General features: G+C 33.6%; 1 protein-coding gene across 1 annotated transcript in view; it reads right to left on the bottom strand.

Moving 5' to 3' along the window:
* Nucleotides 1-23,976, bottom strand: part of LOC128239442 (calcitonin gene-related peptide type 1 receptor-like) — a 94,983-nt gene that overhangs the window by 23,520 nt on the left and 47,487 nt on the right. The window contains exons 2-8 of the mRNA XM_052956075.1: nucleotides 17,919-18,039; nucleotides 17,556-17,663; nucleotides 2,787-2,884; nucleotides 2,493-2,584; nucleotides 1,618-1,768; nucleotides 573-723; nucleotides 169-229 (exon numbers count right to left, since the gene is read on the bottom strand). Coding sequence (XP_052812035.1) covers nucleotides 169-229; nucleotides 573-723; nucleotides 1,618-1,768; nucleotides 2,493-2,584; nucleotides 2,787-2,884; nucleotides 17,556-17,663; nucleotides 17,919-18,039 — 782 coding nt within the window. The remainder of the gene's footprint in view (nucleotides 1-168; nucleotides 230-572; nucleotides 724-1,617; nucleotides 1,769-2,492; nucleotides 2,585-2,786; nucleotides 2,885-17,555; nucleotides 17,664-17,918; nucleotides 18,040-23,976) is intronic.

Genomic DNA, 23,976 nt, shown 5'->3' with positions numbered 1-23,976 from the left:
CTCTACATTCACAGCGATATTAACAGCAACATTTGTCATGAATGAAATGTTATGTGAAGTATTTCATGATGTATTGTATTTATATTCACAGTGCTATTAAAGCAATATGTATCATGAATGGAACTTTACAATGATGTTTAATATATAAATAGATAAATGCTCACTAACATGTCGTTTGCGTATATCGATCTGAAAGTGGAATAAATTGCAATAGGAAGTGCAGGTCCGACTGAAAATAAAAATAAGCACAAGAGTTAGCGTGCAGGGCAGAAATGTATTATTTGATTGCATGTATAATTGATGAAAAGAACATTTCAACCGTCGTTTAACAGCTTTTCTGATTACAGGGTAAATGCTACCTAGTGAAACCGTTGCAAAGCAAAGTACTGTTAATTGACATTACTTTCTACCTTTGAACAAAGTATTTCTTAAAAGTTTAGATATTGCGTAATAGTAAACCAAGTTGAAAAGGTCATATCTTTTACATCTGCAAATAATTTACAATTGCTATACCAATTAGTATTCTTATATGTTAAATAACACATTTTCATACTCATACACAGCCTACCTACCCCAACCAATAACAAAGTATTGTTTGATGCTTCTGGGAACCTGAAAGGCGTGCACTAGAAGTCTGAACAGGTAAAAGCCCTCACAGAACATCCAAAAGAAGTTGGCGCTGGTGGCGTACCGGAGCAAGATGTAAATTACTTTGCACGATACCTGCGGATAACAATGATGCTTTAATGGACGAGTCGCTAACTTACATACGTATTTTTTAGTTCTTTGAGAGAAGTATTTCGGGCAATCCAGGGGATATTGTATGCTTTCATTTATTTCCAAAAGTTATCCTGTCATGGTTAAATATATATTCTTAGATTGATACCTGGTAACTGGTCGGTATGCAAGATGGCGACGCAAGATAGCATAGTTAGGTAAATTCGTCAATGTCGCTAATTGCACCTGGGAGGATAGAGGGATAAACTGAACACCTAAATATCCGCGAGCGAGTGGGTTAGGTATACGGTTTTTTAAATTAATAGGGCTTAAGAGTGCGACTGAGCATCAGGAAACAGCTGATAAATACAATAAAGATATTCGATCTCAATTTCTTAATTAAAAGAACGGATCGCAAATTACAAGGCAAATGTGCTGCGGGAATAAATGTCTTCGTGCAGTCATGCTAAGATGTCGGCAAAAAATTAATATTTGAGACATGTAATATATATAACCGTCCAAACGTCTTCCACAGCTTTAGCGAAGATTATAAATTTCGCATAATCCATGGAAGAAAAGATCTAACAATAACGAATGAAATATGAAAAAGATGACATAAAAAAGAGACTTTCAATTTTGCCTCCGCTAAATCAAGACACTTCTTAAAAGCTGCGATGAAGGATTCAATTTAATCCAACGCCTAGAATAAATATTTCAGCAACTACACAATGTCTTGTTCATGCTATCTGTTATGTTCGGTATGTTTTCTAAACGTGGTACTATCTTTTTTGTTATATCGAGAAGTATCACGCAATCATAATCAACAAGCGGATAGTGTTGCCATTCATTAAGTGACACGAACGTAACGCTATAAAATTACATTAAGCAACCGACTTATACCTCTTTTCTAAACATGAAGGTCTGTTTCCACGGGTTTTCCACTCTATCATTGTATACAAGCAGTTCCCAGAGTAGACTGAGAAGGCCTGTCAGAATGAACGACATGAACAGGCACACGTGCAGCCGGATGCGCTGTTGGCTGCGCAGTTGTCTAAAAAGTGTAATGAGTAATTGTCTTGACTTCTTGTCTCTTAGGCATTACTTTTAATGCAGCTTCCGCAACCACTACTATTACTACAATACTACTACTACTACTACTACTACAACTACTACTATAACTTTTACTATAACTGCTGATTCTGCTGCTGCTACAGCTACAGCTAATGCTACTGTTGTTGCTGCTTCCGGTAATAATTCTACTATTAAAACAGCTAATGCTGTTGTTTTTACTGTTGTTTGTACCGATTCTACTGCTACTACTACTACTACTACTACTACTACTACTACTACTACTACTACTACTACTACTACTACTACTACTACTACTACTACTACTACTACTACTACTACTACTACTACTACTACTACTACTACTACTACTACTACTACTACTACTACTACTACTACTACTACTACTACTACTACTACTACTACTACTACTACTACTACTACTACTACTACTACTACTACTACTACTACTACTACTACTACTGCCACTACCACTACCACTACCACTACCACTACTACTACTACTACTACCAATTCTTTTACCACCTCCACCACACCAGCACACCAACACAACAATACAACTATTACATTTAAAAGAATAACTATTAATGAGGCTGTGGCTATCACTTTGTTGTCAATATATAAATAATTATATAATGTTGCGGCAATCAAATAGTTCTAAAAATGGCATACGAACATAATATTACCTGTACGCCATTAGGATGAGTGTAGCTGGCAACAGAAAGACAAGGCTAAATACGCTTGCCCCGACGCTAGCATAAACCACACCTTTGAATCCCTGGAAATACAGGCAGTATTATGACTGTCGATGAACAGTTTTAATCAAACCGATGCAGTTAATTTCAACTTTGCATGTATTTAGTGTTTCCAAAGGAATGTCTTTCTAAAAATATCTTTCAAATATAGAAAAAAACTATATAAAGTAAACAATCAATATACTCCATTACAATTAATCAGAAGATAGTTTAGGTAATGTGAACCTTTATATTGACACATTTGCTGTAATCCGTCCATTCTTTTCCCGTCTCCGGATGCAGAGCCCAAGATCCATTTTCAGTGCATTCCTTTTCGACGTGTCCTGAATTGGAGTCATCTTTAATATATATTTGTCTGCACAACATCAAGATGTATGATACATCAATCAGAGAGTCTTAAGTCATTCAACACTACTTTTTTGAACGCAGAATATTTGCAGCTTAAATTGAAGTAATTGGAATTGAAATTAACATCGTGATTATTTTTATTTTTAGATTTAAGACTTACTCGAAAACACTGTATTTACAGTTTGACATACCAACCCTATTTTTGGAATGGCGTTTTGCATTCATATTCTTTATATTTTAAATCCTAGCTCCCAATGCCAGACATGAATTAAAAAAATACAACGGAGCATTTGCTTAACCAAATTATTCAATGTAGTTAAGTATTTTTAATAACAATGAGTAAAAGGTAATTAACTTTCTAAATTGCAGGGCTCAGATGGAGGTCAAATACGTCAGATCGGTCCATCAATCATTGGATTTAATTGGAAACAGGCCGGAAATTAACAAACATATATTTCATATTAACATTGTAAACGGAATAAATAATCATGAACGGCAATGTTGTTCGCGGTGTCGCATTCTCGATTGCTGTCAATGAACGGTTTAAATTTAGTAAAAACTATTTTTGTTCTTTGAGGTGATGGTTACCACGTTTGATTGGTATCGAAAAACTATAAAAAAAAATACTAACGGGGCAAACGCTGTTTCCGAGCACTTAATTTCAAACATATCCTAAAGGTTACAAATGATAGCAAAATTTAACCATTAAACTTATCCAAACCGAAGGAGTATTGCTACCTTTGCTTTTCCAATTATCGTTATAACGCTGAAGAATACAAAATTCTGTATTTATAATTTATCTAAAAGCCAAAGTACATTTTTGCACTGGGCATTAGAAAATGGACTGCACTATCGCAAATATTCGACCAATCAATGCATAGTAGATTGACTTACGAAACACAAAATACTTATATAAAAATATCATTGTAAGAATTACTGTTTTGTTCTTTTTATTTTTCGTATAAACGGTTATTATTGGTCGCAGATATTTTTAACGGCGAATGCATTAGCATGAATTGTTTATACTTGTTAAGACGTGGATTAATTGAAATAGAATTGACTTAATACAGAATGTTAAAAACTAAGTATTCGGATAAGAAGAAATGATAAATACGCAAGGACGTTGTTAGGAAAATTACAAGCCAGAAAATTAACCGTTAGAAGGAATATTAATATTGATACACACTTGAATATTTCTTTTCAACATATACATTTTGGTAAAATGAAACTGTTCAAGGATGCCGTCAACTTCTTTCGAGAGATCTATTACGGTAAGACATCGACTAAATGTTTAGATTAAGTTTATAGTCTAGTGGTGTTTCCGTTTCCGTATCCAAAAACGAATTCAAAAGTAAAAGAGAACAAAAATAAATAAAATGTTTGCGGATGAATACTACTGAGTCAAAATTTTATATTAGTTTCATGAAATAGGTATTTGTTGTAACAGTTTCAAATCCAATGAAGACCAGTTTTATCGTTTGTTTTACGAAAACAGAAACTATCGAAATCCCTCCAGAGGCAGTTTCGTTGGTACTTTCAATCCAAAATAGTCCACTTTGAAAACATTAAACATGGCGGACAGTGATCCAACATGTGTGAAGAAACACCATTCAGTTAAAACAGGCAAACAACCATCTTCGGTACCATTGTTTTGAAGAAGTTTAGTAATAATGGCTACATGATTATGCTCAATCATGTTTTTGAAGCTGTACACAAAACCATGCAATTGTAACTTCAAAACTGATTTCCAAACCGTCGAAACCCTTAAAACAACACTGAGGCTAGTTTGGCTCCTTGCAACTGAGTGATTATGTTATTGATGTCATGGCGCGTTGATAAAGAATAAAAGAAAACTCTTGAACAAAACTGGTAAACAGTCCCTCATGTAACACAAACCATCTTTCTGTCATTGTCAGTTGAAAATTATTGTTTCAATACGATGATAAAAAGTCGTTAGATAAGATAAATTATTCATTGTTTGTAATATATCATTTTACTAAACATGGTTAATGGACTGATAAATCAAATTTTGATCTGTAAGTCACGTAAAACAACCGTGATTCACGATTTATATGTCCTTATGCGGTAATTTCTTCCATAAAGAACAATATATTTATCATAATGGGGCTTCTGTGAGATTTCACTGGTATATTGAAGTGTCACGTATTTGTAAGGATGTTACTGGGGTCATATTTTGCATTTCGTTGTTATGTCACATGTTCCGGCTCTGAGAGACTGCAGTTATTCACACATAGAGATCCCCATTTGCTGAATATTGAATTCCAAGCCCGATTAGTACATCATCAGCACAAATATGCATTCTAGTACTCATCTGAATTATTATAACTGATGCATGCAAACTTTTTTCTGTAGCCTTAGGTCAAAATAAAACAAAATATTATTAGTTATTCAGATTGACCAACATTTCTTTTATTTTTATGTATGATATTTGTTTCATAAATATTTTACCTGACGAAACCAAATGGCCTGTAATGTATACTCAGAATTATCAAGCAAGTATTGAAAATGATATACTAAACAAATATCTTGTCAATATTTTCTTAATTCCTTCTCGATAAGAGTAAAATACATTTGTGTGTTCATTAATTCCGTATTCTTCGCCAGAATGATGGCTCCGTTATGGCCATAATATCACTATCGGTTTTCGGTCATGACCTTCACGATTAAAGATGATTGGCAATTTAAGTAAGCTATGAATTGTTAATAAGAAATAAGTTCATTTTAAGGAGAGGTTGAATGATATCTTTCTAAGACAAATAGCAAACTCGAAGCAAACCACTTGATTATTTTTACAAATGAAAGAGGGACACGAACAATCTTTCAGTTTACAAGATGTTTGATACATAATTTTCTTAAATCAAGAACCATAACTATGGTTAAAAAGGACTCGGATTAAAATTATTCCCTTATCTGCATATAATGCCTGCTTATTTGTATGAGTTCCAACTCTTGTATGACAAGTTCGACATACCTTTAAAGAATTAACACATAATACCAGAATTCAACTTAAAATGGGCGAAGTAAAAATCCTTCTTTTACAGTCGTCTGCAAATGATATCAACGGTGAGCGTATGGAAAGGTGTCGAGTGATGTACTTTTTACTAGGAGTTCGACACAGGAGTTTCACCGAAACTCAATTATGAAGAAAGCTATCGTTCTAGTCAAAATAAACGCAACACTAAATCGCTCTTGTTTACTCATCTGTACATTTGTCTAAAGGATGTATGCAGAGTCCGAAATAAAAAATGTTGTCACTACCCTCTTCAAAATGCCATTTTTTATTCTGATCAATATTGACGCAGCAAAACAATCATTTCTTTTCGGTTATCAGCAAATGATGCTTCATCACCTGTGCAAAACCTCGAATGTTGTATGTGAAAATTTTGAACAAACCCTACAATGTTGTATGTTGAAATTTGGAGCGAACCCTCGAGTTTTATATGTTGAAATTTGATGCAGACCATCGAATGTTGTATGTTGAAATATGGAGCAAACCCTCAAATGTTGTATTTGGACATTTGGAGCATACCCTCGAATGTTGTATGTGGACATTTTGAGCATATCCTCTAATGTTGTATGTCTACATTTCGAGCATATCCTCGTATGCTGTATATGGACATTTCGAGCAAATCCTCGTATGTTGTATGTGGACATTTCGAGCAAATCCTCGAATGGTGTATGTGGAGGTTTTGAGCGTATCCTCGTATGTTGTATGTGGACATTTCGAGAAAATCCTCGAATGGTGTATGTTGACATTTTGAGCAAATCCTCGAATGGTGTATGTGGACATTTTGAGCAAATCCTCGTATGTTGTATGTGGACATTTCGAGCAAATCTTCGAATGGTGTATGTGGATATTTTTAGCAAATCCTAGAATGGTGTATGTGGACATTTTGAGCAAATCCTCTGATGTTGTTTGTGGACATTTGGAGCATATCCTCGTATGGAGTATGTGGACATTTGGAGGAAATCCTCGAATGTTGTATGTGGACATTTGGAGCATATCCTCGCATGTTGTATGTGGACATTTGGAGCATATCCATGTATGGTGTATGTGGACATTTGGAGCATATCCTCGTATGGTGTATGTGGAAATTTGGAGCATATCCTCGAATGTTGTATGTTGGAATTTGGAGCATACCCTCAAATGTTGTATGTGGACATTTGCAGCATACCCTCGAATGTTGTATGTTGAAATTTGGAGCATATCCTCGAATGCTGTATGTTAACATTGGGATCATATCCTCGTATGCTGTATGTGGTGAATGTGGACATTTGGAGCATATTCTCGTATGGTGTATGTGGCCATTTGGAGAAAATCCTCAAATGATGTATGGTGTATGAAGAGCTTGACATAAAATGTTTCGGAATGTACGGACGGACTAAAGCAACTCTATATGCATTCCGCAAAATATTTGTGGGTATTAAAGAAGCTGAAATTCAAGCTCGTTACATTTTCGTAATTGCTATATTTGAATTGGCCCTTCAAATTCATCCGTAAGCAGTTTTTAAAAACACGGCGCTTTTGGGGCGACCAATTAAAGCTTTGGAATTATGTTTGCACTTCCAATACTTTTTTCAAAACTTATAAGGGTACTTATCTTATCATAAAACGAAACTTATTTATTGAACAGTAAATCTTAAGGGAGTGTGAGTGGAGCCAAAAAGAACGCTATCTTCAAGACTCTTCTAATATCCATTAATTAAAATATACAACATCTGTGGTCCATTACGACCTATACTAATGTGGACGTACCAGTATGCTGGACCACTTCTTCACATGGAAATCAAAAGAAAAAATAAAGATAAAATACAGCAATGTTTTAAAGAGTCTATATGGCATTAAGTTATAAGACAGAATAGATTTCGCCGGTCTGAGTGGCAGATGGGAGGGTCTTCTGATTATGGAAATTCTGCAAGATCTTCAAAATATCGGTAGAGAATCAAAGAGGCGTATGATAAATGGAACAACTTTTAATTTACTTTTATCAAAATGAACAAACTGCCAATTTCAGAACTTAAGCATTTAAACCACGATTAGTTGCACTAGTTGATTGCACAACATAAGCTACAGTGGCCTCAATAGTTTTGTACACACTTAAAAAGGTACGATGCAATCATATACATACACAACTATCTGCCACTGTTTGCCTAAGAAAAGGTTTTAAACTCTATGTCCGTATAGTCTTATACTACTTAACTCTTAGAAAAATAAGAATAAATGTTAAATAAGTCAACTGGTAATCCTGTGTTAGTTGTTCATGAACTATATTGTTGGCGTATTATTTTGACGTAATATTCTAAACTAAATCACGCTAACTGACTTTGTGCTATTAATTGATATCTATATAAATGTAAAATGTGTGTGTGGTCCTCTGCGTCTATTGTTAGTTGTCTACTAGATTTTTGGTTTAGGCCTACTAACTTTTGATACCTTCCCATTTAACAAAACGTTATGGTAGAGAGATGTTTTAGAAACCTAAAATACATCCAAAGTAAGTAACGAGAAGGCACGGACTATCACAGGTGTTTTACTGCTTGGTCTATCGCTCTGGATTACATTGTGTAATTTCTGCTACACCACTGTTAAACTGATACTCAAATCAAAAGTGCAAAATAGATATCAGCATATCAATGGAATTTTATTCATATTCATATTCATGTATGCAACAAAAAGCAATACATAAATAAATAATAGGAATAATATCATATTTCACACGTCTCATGTCTGGCCGAAGATGAAGAACAGTACATTAAAGTCTACTAGCGTCTGTCTAAGATGATTCTTATTGCTAATATCATTCTGTACGGATTGTTAACTTTTTATTAACTTTTTGTCGGCGTATTATTAAGACATGATATATTAGATTAAATCTCGCTACCTGACTTGTAATTAATTATTACGCAATACGCGAGAAAGATACCAAAATACCTTAAAAGGCAAATATTTATTAAATGTTTTACTGTGATATATTGACATTTGTCAGTAAAATATAATTGACATTTCAAAGTTTCAAAAAGTGAACGTTCCTGTTTCATGTTTTCACTGTTTGACTTTTAAGCCCCTTCTGCTATCTAAATCAAACATCAACGCTTACATGGCTGGTACGCAATGTCGACGATGCCATTTTCGAAATGACTTTGAAATCGCGCTCGTTTTACAAATAAAATGTTATGAAATGTCCTTTAATACTAATTCAAGGTTTACAATAACAAGAAAATGTTTGCTTTTTTGACAAATAGCAATATATCTCAATCAATATATCTCAATCGCTGTTTAAAGTATGATGCATATACAATATATATTTTGATCTTAATCTGAAACACATAGTTATCTTTGTACTAACTTTGAGCTTTTGACGATTTGATACGTTTAACAGCACTATTCGACGCGTCAGAAGCACACATTTCGAATGCACAATATATTTATGTTTCTCTCAATTAAGTAAAAATCAGGTAAATAAACATGTTCTATGTATGTTGCAACTGAGGGCAATTCCGGATACAAATGTTCTACCCTACCTGGCGACCGGTATACTATTTCCGATACAAGCTTTCAAACCATTTACAAATGACATTCAAGTGACGTTGCTTTTTTGGATTTTTTATTATATCAATCAATATTTGCCAGAGAAAAGGTCAATCGTGTGTTTCCGGTCCGTGTAGAAAATTCCAACTCAAGAGCGCTTCTGAACCGGATTTTAATTCTCCAATCTTCCATTTGGTATTTAAGCAACTTCTTTACTTTTATAGATATATTGAGAGATATAAGGATTCTTGATATATATTTGATATGTTTCACTTTTTTATGGAAAGTAAACTTCCATTCAACGACCTTATGTCCCAATTAGTTTGAAATAAAAAGCATTGTAAACAGTTTGTTAACTTATCCAGTACTAAATACCATTGCAGTTTGCATAGCTATCTCCCCTCGGTTTGAATATAAACTATTCCCACAAACCCACAAAGTCAGTTTTAAAATATCTGGAATAAGTCACGTAGTTGAACCGCCACGTCCTATCCAAAGTCAGCTTTCAAAAGTCTTGAATAAGTCATTTAGTAAAAGCGCCACTTCATTGACATGTCAAAAGTGTATATTGGTACCGAGGCAAAGTGTTGGCTGTTTAAGGACAGTTGAAGTATTTTTTGTGATTAATTCCTCCTTGTTTGAATGTGATTTCCAATGATAATAGTCAATTCATTTTGCAACCATTTGTCCAAAAGTACTTCTGATAAAGAGAAGGTAGTATGGAGGTAAATTATTATCTATTTAGATTTCTGTAAAAATCAATTGTTTGATCGTTCGGACAAAAGCATACGTTACATTAAAAAATGGTTTTGCATTGAAAACCCCTATCAAAATAGTTGTTCTGTCTTATATAAAAAAAAATGAAATGTAAAATAGTATAGTGTCAAATGCAAGAACCAAAAATCGAGAAACGCTGACGTAGCGATATGTAATAGGTACGCTGTGCACACAACTCAATTATACCCCATAATCTCATCATTGCATGGACTGTTGGCTACAATCAAATGATATTTGTAATGTTTTACAGATAAATAAACATTTTCTTTTTTGTCGGTGAAGCCGTGAAGAGACCTAAGACAAATTTTAATTGTTTTTTTTATTTGTGAATGTAAACAAATATACGGACATACACAAATATTGTGGCTTTCAGTTTAGAAATGTGTTGCACTAAAGTAAGATATCATTATGATGCTTACATAAACTAAGACGTCCATTTTTTCTTCTGTTGTTAACGACTTTCTCGAACAAGTTGACTTATCTCTTTAACGCCGGGATTATGGCGGAAGCGAGCAATCACTTTTTTTGTTATTTTAGCAGAAAATTTACTACATATGATTTTGTTTATTATGTACTCTATACTACGGCAACCAGAACATTTTCATAATTCCGTGAATACAGATGAACAGCTAGTCAATATGAATGGGAAAAATGATTCGGGACGATTTTGTGTTTGTGCAAATTGTATATCATATTAGTGCTTCTGATTTAAACATATCTTAATCCATTTTTCAGTTAACAGTTTCAATGTATACAACAGGAGAAAACACTATGCAATAAGCAAATGGATCAGATACACGTTTGCAAAGACCTTAGTATCGTCATCCCCATTATGATTCTATGTATTTTGTATGCCATTTGCAATTCATTTTGATAGTCGCCAATAACTCATATTCTCATGAATGTAATAAGTTAATATTTTACTGAGACTTAAATTGAACATGTATTTAATTTCGTAGGTTAATCGTTTCCATAGGTTTAAATGATCAAAACCAAAACATGATGAATAAAAGGTCATCATAAATAACCAACAATTTATCACAACATATACTTTTGCTAAGAGTACTGACTTCAGGGAAAACCACGTTTGCATCAAAGTCATATGTAGTTCTTTGAATAGTTTAGATAGCTTTTGATCAAACAAGAATTCATTTCAATTGTTTACTTGGGAAGTCTTTTCATATTGTGCCTTACCGGTAAGCTGTCTATTTCAATCGCACTATTCGTGCATGTATTTGTCTATGAACCAGAAGCTGTCTATTGCAAGATTGCAATTAAATGGCAACGTAAAACGGATATAGATTAAGCCAAGCTTGGTAGGAATTTTCTATAGATATATATCTGTATCGAAGCAATAGCGTTTCTCTAAATTTGATTCATCAAATGGCTACTGTTCACAGGCTCAGTAGCCTAAACACAAGTTTGTGCAGAATTTTGTGAGTGCGTTACATGTTGCACCAGCATGTTTAATAAACTCATGAATAACTCAACCAAAAAAATACTTTACTGTCGTGAAGGCAAATTAAGGTCAACTAAAATTACTCTTTATTGAACATTGAACGTTTAAAAAAAATCACATTTAGTCTACGCAAAATCCATTGTATGTAAATATATGAAACCAGATGGTATTTTACTTACATTTGTTCCGGGACTTTAAGATGTTTATGACATTCAAAGAAGGCAGGCTACGTTTTCTTAAATGAAGGGTGAATTTTATTAAACAAAAGTGAGCACCTTATGTTTCCTTCAACCGACTCATGTCGCATCCATTTTTTCTTATGTTTTACTCATTGCTCAGAAATATGTTTCAACTATTATAGATGTTCTGGCAAGGATTGTGCTCACTGTAATTGAACAAAGGACTCAAAAAACATACAGACACAACAAATTAACCGCACACGTATCTCAATTACCTTATCAATGACTGATGAATTTCCACCTTGGAACGCCCTACTCCCTTACACAAATGTGTGAGATATGGAAGCAAACATACAAATAAAATGAACCAGAATGCTTAATTGAAAATAGCCCAAATAGACATGTAGGAAAACCCACACACCAATAACACGTTTTGAGAATACCATATTTTTCGGTAACTGAGTGAGCGATCATCCATCCCAACTCTCGCCTCCAAATTGCGCCCTTACTCTACTCGTAACTAAAATCCGTCTCGGATACCATACATATATGATATATGGGAGAACACTTCTCCTTTCATGTACCCTAGATGTTCAGGTCACCTAACCACACACAAGTTCAACGTGTTGTCGTTTCATTCCTGTGGGCATTCTGATTGTGAATCTTGTAAAAGAAACATTCTAGTCCGAATTGTCTACATATATCTCAACACCTTAAGGAATTGCAGAACTAATAGAACGCAGTACTGCTAACAATTTTTGAGAAGTAGGGGACGAAAGATGATCGGAAGGAATTACATTCGTCTCCGATATTCAGTTCTTGGATTACACCCTAGCATTACATTATATCGGTTTGTTTGTCACCTATTTACAAGTGAATACATTTATGTGTATATAGTTACCTTCATATGTGTATGTGTTGGTCATAATATAGTGTTTCATCACTTGATATTTATTAATATAAGACATGTTTGTGAATACATTTATGTGTATTTAGTTACCTTCATATGTGTATGTGTTGGTCATAATATAGTGTTTCATCACTTGATATTTATTAACATAAGACATGTTTGTTTGAACATAACATAGGGCCAACATTATTAGAATTTAAGAGAATATTGTATGTGAAATAATCATAAGGACACAACTGGGTCGTGTTTTACTATTAGTTTTAATATTATATGTCAAACTTCGTTGTTAATGGTGCCGTTATAATTATCATAAAATAATAGGAACATGTATAGCACAATCACATGCTACACGCTTTAAGCTAATAAAATTGACCTACAGTTAATAAATGGCGTTTTGTGTTTCTCGGAAAGTAATTTTCTAAATGGTCACAGCAACGCTCGCTGGCTAGTTGAAAGGACATTCCGAATACAATGTTTGTTTCAGACGACAAAGATATAGCTTGTGTATGGTGCCGGCTAGTTTTTGCATTTTAATACGACGAGTTTGCACCAAACACACAGTTTTACTTACTGTATATATGTCATTAAAGGGTGATCTGACTAACGGATATAAGGCTTTTTCTTCAATATCATCCTTCTCAAAGCCATAAACAAATGAGGGCTTTGGCTCATTTGTATGGACTTTTAATGCGCATGAATTTGGAATCGTATGTCCAAACGTGTCCTGTAAACATACTTTTAGTAGTCTCTTTATCCTCGTGTTAAAATAATGAACTACTTATTTCATCTGGTTGATTCAGGCATCGGCCTGTATATCACTATCTTATGTTCCGGAAACTGGTGGTATTATAATGCGTCTTGCTCTATAAATAACGACTGATTTACTAAGTGGCAAGTCTACGCCACTTGCCGAAAATTGTTTGCGTGGTATTCAAATAATAAAGCTAGGAATAATTTACTAAAAGTGTTCAGAGAACAGTTCTTGCATCAAGCACATATACATGTATTCCCAAATTGAAAAAAAAAAAACACTAAACCGAACTACATGTAAGTTCTTGCTCTTATACTTATCAAGGTTTGATCATTTAAGTTCGTTTAAACGTTATTGATATTTTATTGACTAAGGGTTTAAAAATTACATTACAGCCTAATCGTTTAATAACAATTAGCAGTAAGTATATATATTTGATATAGTTTAAAAACAATCATTAAAATGTCATTTTGAAAGTGAGGTCTTATACATTTAAGGCATGAATTTAATTTGTCAGTAATGATAGATGCAATTTATTAATGCTTCCTAAAAGCTTCAGCTGTATTCCATTTTCAAAACTACAGTAACACGTATTCAAAATATTGCCAAATTATTTTAACAGCTGCAACCACCCGAAGAACAAATATGCGTTAAATGTCATTGTACTTTCTTAAAGAATTAGGTAAATTTTTAAGCATTCTTGACGCTGAGTTCGGAATATAATCATAGCAAGGTGGTGATCAGTTTATTTTGTATGGTAATAAACTGTGCAGAATGAGAGACGATATCAGAAGAGAAATTTTCCGATAATATGCCCTGTCTTTGCAGTCTTTTCTCTTGCCCTCCTGTATATTTCGTTCTGTTTGTTGTTTTCTCTTATAATTAAGGCTTTTCATGATTATCAATGAATATTCAAGTAAACAAGATAAATGCCCAAAACTACATAATAACTTAGAGCGATTGCAGGTTATCGTTAACGATTCTGGAAGAAAACATAATTTCAAACGACATAGATATTTTAGTTGAGAACCAGCAATGTTTCAGGAAAATATGCTATCATGTCTTCAGTAACATTAGGCTGCAAAAATTGAAATGGCCATGTCTCATAAAAAGTATCGAATGACCTGCTGTCTGTGCAGTTTGTTTAATCTTTAAACGAGGCTTCTTTGCAGACTAATTGTAATTGTTCAATCTGAATCATCTAAATGGCCATGTCTCATAAAAAGTATCGAATGACCTGCTGTCTGTGCAGTTTGTTTAATCTTTAAACGAGGCTTCTTTGCAGACTAATTGTAATTGTTCAATCTGAATCATCTAAATGTAAACATTGGCAATGGGCTTTTTCCAATTGGATATATATAACAAACATTTTGAGTGGGTTATAGTTTTGCACGAGGACGAGTCTGACACAGTGGATAACGACACCATGAATATGACAATACTTTTCTTTCAGGTTAAGACCAGTAAAAAACCAAATTGTATTAAACTTGATTCCAAACGTGAAACTTATGTTTACAACTATGTTCTGCAGTGTTTGTTCTTGAATCAGATATTTTAACCAAATGGGAGTTCCATGTGTCATACAAGGCGTAAATGTGTCTATCATATACCTGGTAAAGAGTCAACGCAATACCTATAAATTTTGTAACAGAACAATTTTATACACCAAGTGTTTGCAATGTAGATATCTTGACTGGCGGCAAGACACCGCAGGATAAAACATACAAAAAAATTTACATAGAAAGTAATTTCGAAATACTGCAAAACCCTGCATGTATACTCAGTACAATGTTCGAAAAATACATACATGAACGTTGATTCAGGTTAAAATTCCAGTGGAATATCTAGATATTAAATGTAACGATTTTAGGTTACTAAATTCGGGATTGTTGGGATAAGAGTGAGGTGGTACACCCAAATTGGTTAAAAAAACCACTAAATTTAAATTTTACTGACTGTTCCAAGGTGGTATCTAACAATTCTTGATAAACACACCTAGTTTTTTTATATAGTACGAGTATATATGCACCATGTTGTTTGTGGAGTTTTGTGATGTTGTTCCATGTTCCTTGTTTGTTATGTTTTGTTTTTGTGTTGTATGTCTTTGGAGTTTACACTTTGCCATTAATTTATGTTTAAACTTTTGGATACTGAGCTTGTTTCTGTATTTTTTCATATAAATATTGAAAACAAATATAATCTGAGGAGGACGTAAGGAATGCTGTGGAATTCAAAATTACTTTTCTCACGCGATGTACACTCGCAAAATTAATGACCACCAATGTCGAGTGCATTCTACTTTTCTGATAAGAAAACGTTCTGTCAATAATGCGGTTGATAAGGTAGCCCAGAGCCTTTTTCTTTTTGGAATCACTAAGAGGTGATCCTTTTATTCATAAAAACATATACAAATCATAAACAAAATATTCTTAGTTGCTTTTAAATTTCATTACGAACCTATTGAGAAACGGACAATGAATTCCTTTATTCTTATATAATGTTTGAATAATCAAAACGTCGGCATTTAATGTAGCGCAGAGCCTTATTAAGCGGATGCTCATAAGGGTGTAAACGCCAAAATTAACCAATCTAATAACACTTCCTGGCCAAGCAAACTACATAAATCCTTTTATGTCACATACAAACATAATTATAGTGTTAACAATTCATAGCATCTAATGAACCTTAACGATTTTCAAAAAGAAATCATAATAAGAGGTAATAACACAATACAGACTACGGGGACGAGCAGAGTTGTCAAGTTTAAATACATTACATAATAAATAAAGCAGAAATTGACCTCTCATTTACCCCTATGATGTTTAACTAGTCATAACAACGCACACTTGCTAGGCCTCACGGACAAACGACGTCTTGTTGAATTCTGGCTACAAATCTTGAAACGTTTAAAGCATTTAGATTTTCAATACTATTTGAAATTGCAGGACTGCAAGAGCAGATATTTCAATAGCTCTAAATGCAAGAAGTTATGTCATACAATAAAATGGCATCCTATTACCATACCAACTATAAAACAACATACTCAGTCAGTGTGTATGGCACGTGCTTTCAAATGCTTAGCAAGGTGATCGTGTTCTTGCATCCCTGAGTATGTGTTGAGCGCATCTAGTTTGATTTGAATAGTTCACCAATAAGTAATGTTATTATGTTTGCATGTCCAGAAAATAGGAAAACACGATCAAAATTAAAGAGTCTCTTGCATGTGAAATATTCCTAAAGACACAAAGAGTCCGGCCTTACGATTAGTTTAAATATAAGATGTCATTATTTTTGTTCGTGGTTTCGTGAGCAAGTTTGAGCATTTGATGATAACACAAGAGGAACACGGAATGACAAAATGCTACGTGTTTTTTATGAATATATCGTATGCATAAAAGATCATCATTGAATGGTATGTAATATTTTATTGTGATCGGCCTATCTGTATAAAATGGGTGAAAAAAGAAAGGGAAACGTTTATATTGTTTTAATTTTTAGTCAAGAGGCACAAAAAGGATGTATTCTGAAGATCGTATTGACTTTGTACGAAAATAGTTAAAATAAAGGATATACGAAAGTTTAACGCCGTTTATCTTTTATAAAGATATCTCTTGTAAAAACTGAAGTCGTCAACATACAAAACTTTTAAACCAGTTTTCATTGATATTAAATGAACACTTCAGGTTTATCAAATGTCTTTTGGAAAACAAATACGTTGAAAGTCGTCCAATTTGTAAATTGATATGAAGGGTGAATACCATAAGCAAATAAATCATCATTAAGTATTCTATGAAATCACGTTTTCCATCTCTTCTATTCCTTGCAGAGTAAAAGTCCTGTCAACATATAAAAAAACTGACCCGAGGCAAACAGCCGTATAACCCCGCAAGGAAATGTATTTTCAGATTTATCATTACAGTAACAGTCATGGTTGTTCAGACTTTTTACTTAACTAACAAGAAAATCCCTGTTTTCAAATTGCAGACATATGATAAGAAGAGTTATTACTGCTACTCTAACCTTTCAGACTTCCATACTGTACATAAGAAGGACATGAGAGACGAACACACTTCCCTGGTGACGTGTCGTCAAAGCAACTCCAGCCATCCCACGTTCGCGGACAATGACCTAGAACAGAATTGGCTATCGAAGTGATTTCAATTTTAAATAGAACTTAATAATATATTCGATACCTCCTGAGAAGTGAGGCTAAAAATTACCACAAAACGTATAAACGGTTGAAGAACAGTCCATTAAATAAATAAAAAAAATATATACAAATATTCTTAAATTTCAACCACAAAAGTAAGCAAAAACTATTTCAGAAGATCTTTTGTTAATCTGTTTATGATACTTTCTGTTCTTTGACTGGCTTTCTTGTACCTAGCCGAGAGTCTGGCGAAATAGATCTCTGTCTCGTGCAGCATGTGTCTGCTGCCTGGCAACAGTCTCTCCAGCGTTCACAGTCGTAACCTCCTAGGCTCTCACACACGTCACTTGTCGTCTGCAAATGTGAACAAGAAAATAATAAACTGCTTCTAAACATGCAACAAAACGTTTTGATGTTAGTTTTGCTAAGATTTAACTCCTTTTCAAGCATATTCCAGAATTCGCCTTTTCAAAATGTTGGGTCTTCAAACAAGTGTGTTTTTTCAGCTATCAACATTATTAAGATATAGAGAGTCAAAAAATAAATGACCTTTTATAAACACTGTGACTTCGCATTTGAAGAAACATGTTGGCCTTATCACACATTATACGCATGTTATTTATTTTCAATCGAGAATCAAAATATAATTTTCAAAGGTAAATGTTAGGGTGTATACGTATTTCTTAGTATTCATCTCAAATGTATAAAAACATGATATTGTACCAATGTATGTCTCCCGAGGAAGAATTGAGTGTTCAATGGAAGATCGAAGTAATTTCTGTCGGTTGCCAATGTGACCAGGTTTGGTCTTATTCCTCTGTTAAGAAACATAACATACCGTTGCGTTATCAAGGGGTCCAATGTGTTTTGTGTTTTCCGAAGTTGTGAGGGAATTGTGTGATGCGGAATAAATTGGCGGTTTTCGAAGATATTTAGGGTGATTTTAAATCTAAATTTGTAAATTACCCTCGGCGGTCGGCGATGTTCCATTGTCTCAGTCCGGCATTTTCTTATTCATTTCGCATGTGGTTGTATATCCATGACTACTAGATTTAGAATAATGCAAACTTTTTCTTAAATCTTCATTTAGCATGACGATATAATCTCAAAATATAATTATAGTCTTAAATCTGATCCTCTATGGTAATACTCATCCCGAATTATATGGCGATAATCTCGGAAAAACTACGTAAAATAAATGCTACCTCAAATAAGACGTTCTGGTCGACATTTTTACCTTTGACATGATGTGCTTCTTGCCTTTTAGCAAATAAATGTTTGTCATTGCCATTTTCAACACGCAAAAACACATAAGAACGACAATGTGAATAGGTGAGCTTAATTGATTAAAATAGATAAAGCTAAGTATTAAATAACTCCTTCTGTTAACTCTCTTATTAAACTGACTTTAAAAAAATGAAGGGAATCAGTGCGGCATGTTTAAGATATAAGGAAAATAATTATATTGAATATGGCCCAAGACTTTACATGGCAGACATTTTACATAAAATGGTGAAATACATGTACCGTCCGGAAATGTAAATTTGAAAGTCTTTTTTAATACTAGGGTTTGGACCCTGAGGAATAATTACAGTGATCAAATCGTAAATTAGAGGGGCTGGACACCAGATGGTCTTAAAATCGCAAATACATTATGTCTTCAAAACAAGTCTAGAATTGTCAATACTAGTGTTGTGCCGATGATCGATTATAATCGAAAATTGATCGTAAAGACCTACGTCGGCGATAATCGATGGTGGGATTTGAACAATCGATTAAAGAAACGAGGGACGTAACCGCTACCGACTGATTTTCTTCTATAGATAATGCCAGTTGATGTTAAAATGTTAAGGTTTAACTATGTTAAGTGATGTATTCATATTTTATCAAGTCAGTATGTCACTACAGAACCTTATTACAAGTTTTCTCTGTACTTAGACTACTGAAGGATTGGTTATCAACTTCTCTTGGTTATGGTTTAAAAGTGATTTTTTAAATCATGTTACCGTTTACTTCTTTCCATGTAAGAATTTAGTTTTCTCATAATTCTGAATGAAAATGTTATTGCAATACATACAGAATATTCAACTGCTTGTTGTACTTGTTACTGACTGATTTAAAACAAAAATGATAGCTTTCTCTGTGTTTATTTTACACATGTATACGATACGCTTTTTTAAATAAACTGCGATTTACGTGGTAGACAAATCCAGTAAATTTCCAAGCGGAAAAGTGCGCAAAAACTGCGCTAGTTGAATGTGTCGTAAGCTATCTGATAATCAGTAAGTAGTTTAAAGCGTTGTACACATCAATATCGGGTTTATGTAAGGTTTTTACATTTTTTCTTGCACTTGTTTCATCTGGTGTCTATCTTGTCAATTGAGGAATGAATTGCGGGGTTGATGTCATTATCGGGGTATGAACGCAATTGGGTTGGTCAATGTGTGTGGAGTCCGGAGAGCTTCACGCGTACTTTGACCAACCTAATTGCGTTCATATCCCCGATAATGACATCAACCCCGCAATTCATTCCTTATATTTACACCAATAATTCATTATTTCATTCAAGAATTGTTAAAAAAATACTTCATTTCATTTAAGAAAACCTTTCAGTAACCCGTTCTTACCCATTCGGTAAATAGAACGACCCGACTATAACCGGAAACATTTGTTTCAAATGACGTCACAATAACGCTGGAAAAGATCAACCACTTAAAATCACTTTAAAACGTAAAATTGAAACACTTCTGGTAAAAATATATTTAAAATATAATTAACACTTTTAAAAATGTTGATCTATATTTTACGGGACCTGCAGACGCAATACAACCAATAACAAGATCAATAGCTTTCATGTATATTGTTATGCAATGCATTACGATCCGAACATATCCGAAGATGTTGCGTTCATCGATTGATGAACGCAATTGCCGAAAGGCAGTTCATTTAAGGAAGTTGAGGTGTAAATATTTAACAAAAGATAAACGTTATGCCTGCTACTTATAGATATATTTATGTGTTGCTAGTTTCCATTAGTTCAACAAAAGGCATCCGTTATCTGAAGTCAATATTCGAACTCTTGGTATAGTTTACTTAATATGCTTGTCATGATCAAGACAGATGAGCCGGAAATTTTGCCACTCCTCGCTAACACCATGATTTACTTTTATTACCACTAATGGGATATGGGTGTTACAATTAACAACACAACGGAAACATAGTTCTACCGTGTAACACGAGAGCATTGCATGAGGTTGGAAAGGTCGAAGAAGAATTTTTTTAGAACACTGAAAAAATGATAATTCAAGTATTGTCTTAACTTATCCTCGTGATCATAACACTAGTAATGAGAAATAACAACCCTTTCCAGTTGAGCTAGTATTAAAGCATCTCAAGGGTTTTCTTCGATATATAAATAGCGATACTGAGTCTAGGCTTCAAAGCTTCCCATTTCATTCTGTATTATTTATTGTGTTTTGTGCATCACTTAAATACTTGTTATGCCACTGTTATCCTTTGAGTATGATCAAACTTAAATGTCTGGAAATTGTAATTGCAAATGCTGTATTGTAATAAATAGTGTCTTAACCAATATAAGATGAATAGGATAGCAAAAAGATTTAAAGATTTAAATGTTTTTCATTGCATATGTCTTCGACTTCAAAAATCTTTGCCAAGAGTAGAGCAAGTTTATGTTTTTGCTTTACGTTTTGTGTGTTAGGAATTTATCGATTTTTTTAGTTGAAGTTTTTCTACGACAATATCCATTTGTTATGGAAAAATGTATCAGACCATCCTGTCAACGAACCTTTGTTGCCTTTGTCTTAAATAAAAATATATTAAAGACGCGGACTTATCGTGTGTGTGTTATTTTTGTCTGAGAATAGAGGCAAATAACAAAAAGGCATTTTTTTAAGACATTGCTGTTTGTATTGTGTTGATCATTTTGTAACACTATTCCTAGTGCACCATTAAGTTTGAATACTCAGTCTGCACTCGTTAAACTTGCTCAGTTTCTAAACATACATGCAAAACGATGCATTTATTATATTACTGCAAAACATTGAACATGGAAGTAAATTATAATAGTCTTTTCGAAGAGGTTTTGGCTATAAAAACGTAATTTTGCATTACGGCGAACCTTCAGCTCATAAAAATTGCAACCACATCAAGGCCTTTGAAAATATACTGATATCTATACATATAAAATGCAATGTCTAACGCAACAGAGTGTATGTTTTTTGTTAATGTGGTTCTCAAAACAATACTACAGTGAAATAATTATTGCTAGATTTTATTGTTTAATCCATTTTGTTTACTTCTATATAATCTTTAACCCTAGCAAAACAAACAGGTATTTTCAACGAGCATATTTTGGTTATTTTTTTAAGGAATCTTGTTCAATAACAGAAAATATAAAGAAAGAAATTACTTTCGACCGAAAAACGGTATTTTCAAGCGATTTATACAGTCAATTGCTACAATTTTAAAGCTATAGGAAATGAATGTCGTTGAAATCTCAAGCCTTTAAAGAAATTGATTGATTTTTATTTTAATCATTTAGTATATGATTGTACTATAGTCTATTAAAACAATTTTGAGGTTAAAACAATGACAGCTTTTGCTCAATATATGTTGAAACTTACTGACAATTTACAAATTGAACATTATGTCAGCTCTCTATTAATAGATCAACACATATTTGTTAAGACTCATGTTACAATTTACTGGCCGTTTCAAAACGTCGTTCCCATCGTCCATCGGTTCAGGTATTTTGATACTTGTGTGGTCATTTTAGGTGGTGTGTTTCGCGAGTATGTGGTGTTTGTACGTTTGTGTCACTCGCTCAGAGTCGTATGGCTCCTTTCTTATATTTTAACAAGGCTGTTGATTGAATTGTCGACAACTGAGCTTATCACTGTAGTAATTATTGTAATATTGAAATAACGTTTTTGCGTCTTTGAATCTGTAATTTAAACTAACTATATTTGCCTGATTAAAGGTACTAACGGTGTAGGCAACATCAAAACGCCATCAAAGACCCATTTTATCAGTATCCATTTGAATGTGATAAGGATACTGTGACGCCCTTATTTGTCTTTTTCTCAAGAGATTATGATGAATAGTTATTTTCTATGTTGTATGCAACTGGTTTAAAAAACTGTCATTAACACACATACGGTTTTCTCTTTTCCTGATTACTTCATAAATGATGAATAACTTGTCACCCAAAGTATTAATGGACTGTCTTGCCGACATACAATACTCATCTCATGTGGCAATGCTGTTTGTGAAAGGCGATACTCGCAAAGAATTTGTTATGATTTCCTTGCAAAACTCTCTGAATTTAGCTGATAAATCTTGTGCTCAAGTCATACATTTTATCAGTGTCATTGGGTTTCAAGTTCATAGACAGGTAAATGACCGTTTTAATCGAACATTTTTTTCAAAGTATATAACTAAATATATAAACACAAGACAGTTTATGTTTTATAAATTATTTCAACAGAATTGAAATCAAAATCAATCAAATATCATTTGTCAGTAAGTCAACGAAATCAGTTGGGAAAAGCACAGCAGCCAACACCTTACAGCTAATTTGTTTAATAGAACAAGAATAGGAGATAAGAACCTAACATACACGCAGGGAATACACTAGACAACAAGAAACACAAAAGACAACGAGCCATTCAAACCTAACAAGAAACACTCAAGATAAGGAGAAACACGCTCGATAAACAGACACACCCAATACCACTAGGGTAACAACAAGAACCACAAGAGACAACGGGAAACACACATGAAAGCAAGTAACACACATGGCATTAGATAACAAACACTACAATCAGAATCACACAATACAACAAAAACAAAGAAGACAATCTAAGCGCTTTTTTATAAAAGAAATCGTAAACTTTGCAATTAAATTCTTCCGCGTTAAGACGTCAATCAACAGCGTCTCACTTGTTTTGGGGTAATGTATAAAGTAGGATTTTCTAATTTTTAACAAAAAATTAGAATTTATAATTTTAAAATTTTAGGATTGCAAATCTTATTTTATCCTCATAGTAAACCCAAACAGATAATATCCAGCGAAGAAAAACGCAGCTGAATCGGAGCTAGATAACTACCATATGTATGGGAAGTTATTTAAGCTGGTTTACTTTACAAAGATTGTGAAACAAGTTATTTATACAACATATATTGATAACTCTCGCTGGCACAATGTTACGCAAGAGTGTGGTGAAAACCGGAGAACCCGGAGGCAATCCACTTGTCTGGTTTGGTGAC

The sequence above is a fragment of the Mya arenaria genome, chromosome 6, assembly GCF_026914265.1.
Source record: "Mya arenaria isolate MELC-2E11 chromosome 6, ASM2691426v1".
Taxonomy (NCBI): domain Eukaryota; kingdom Metazoa; phylum Mollusca; class Bivalvia; order Myida; family Myidae; genus Mya; species Mya arenaria.
Note: the sequence above shows the minus strand (reverse complement) of the source record. Positions and strands in the feature narration are given on the sequence as shown.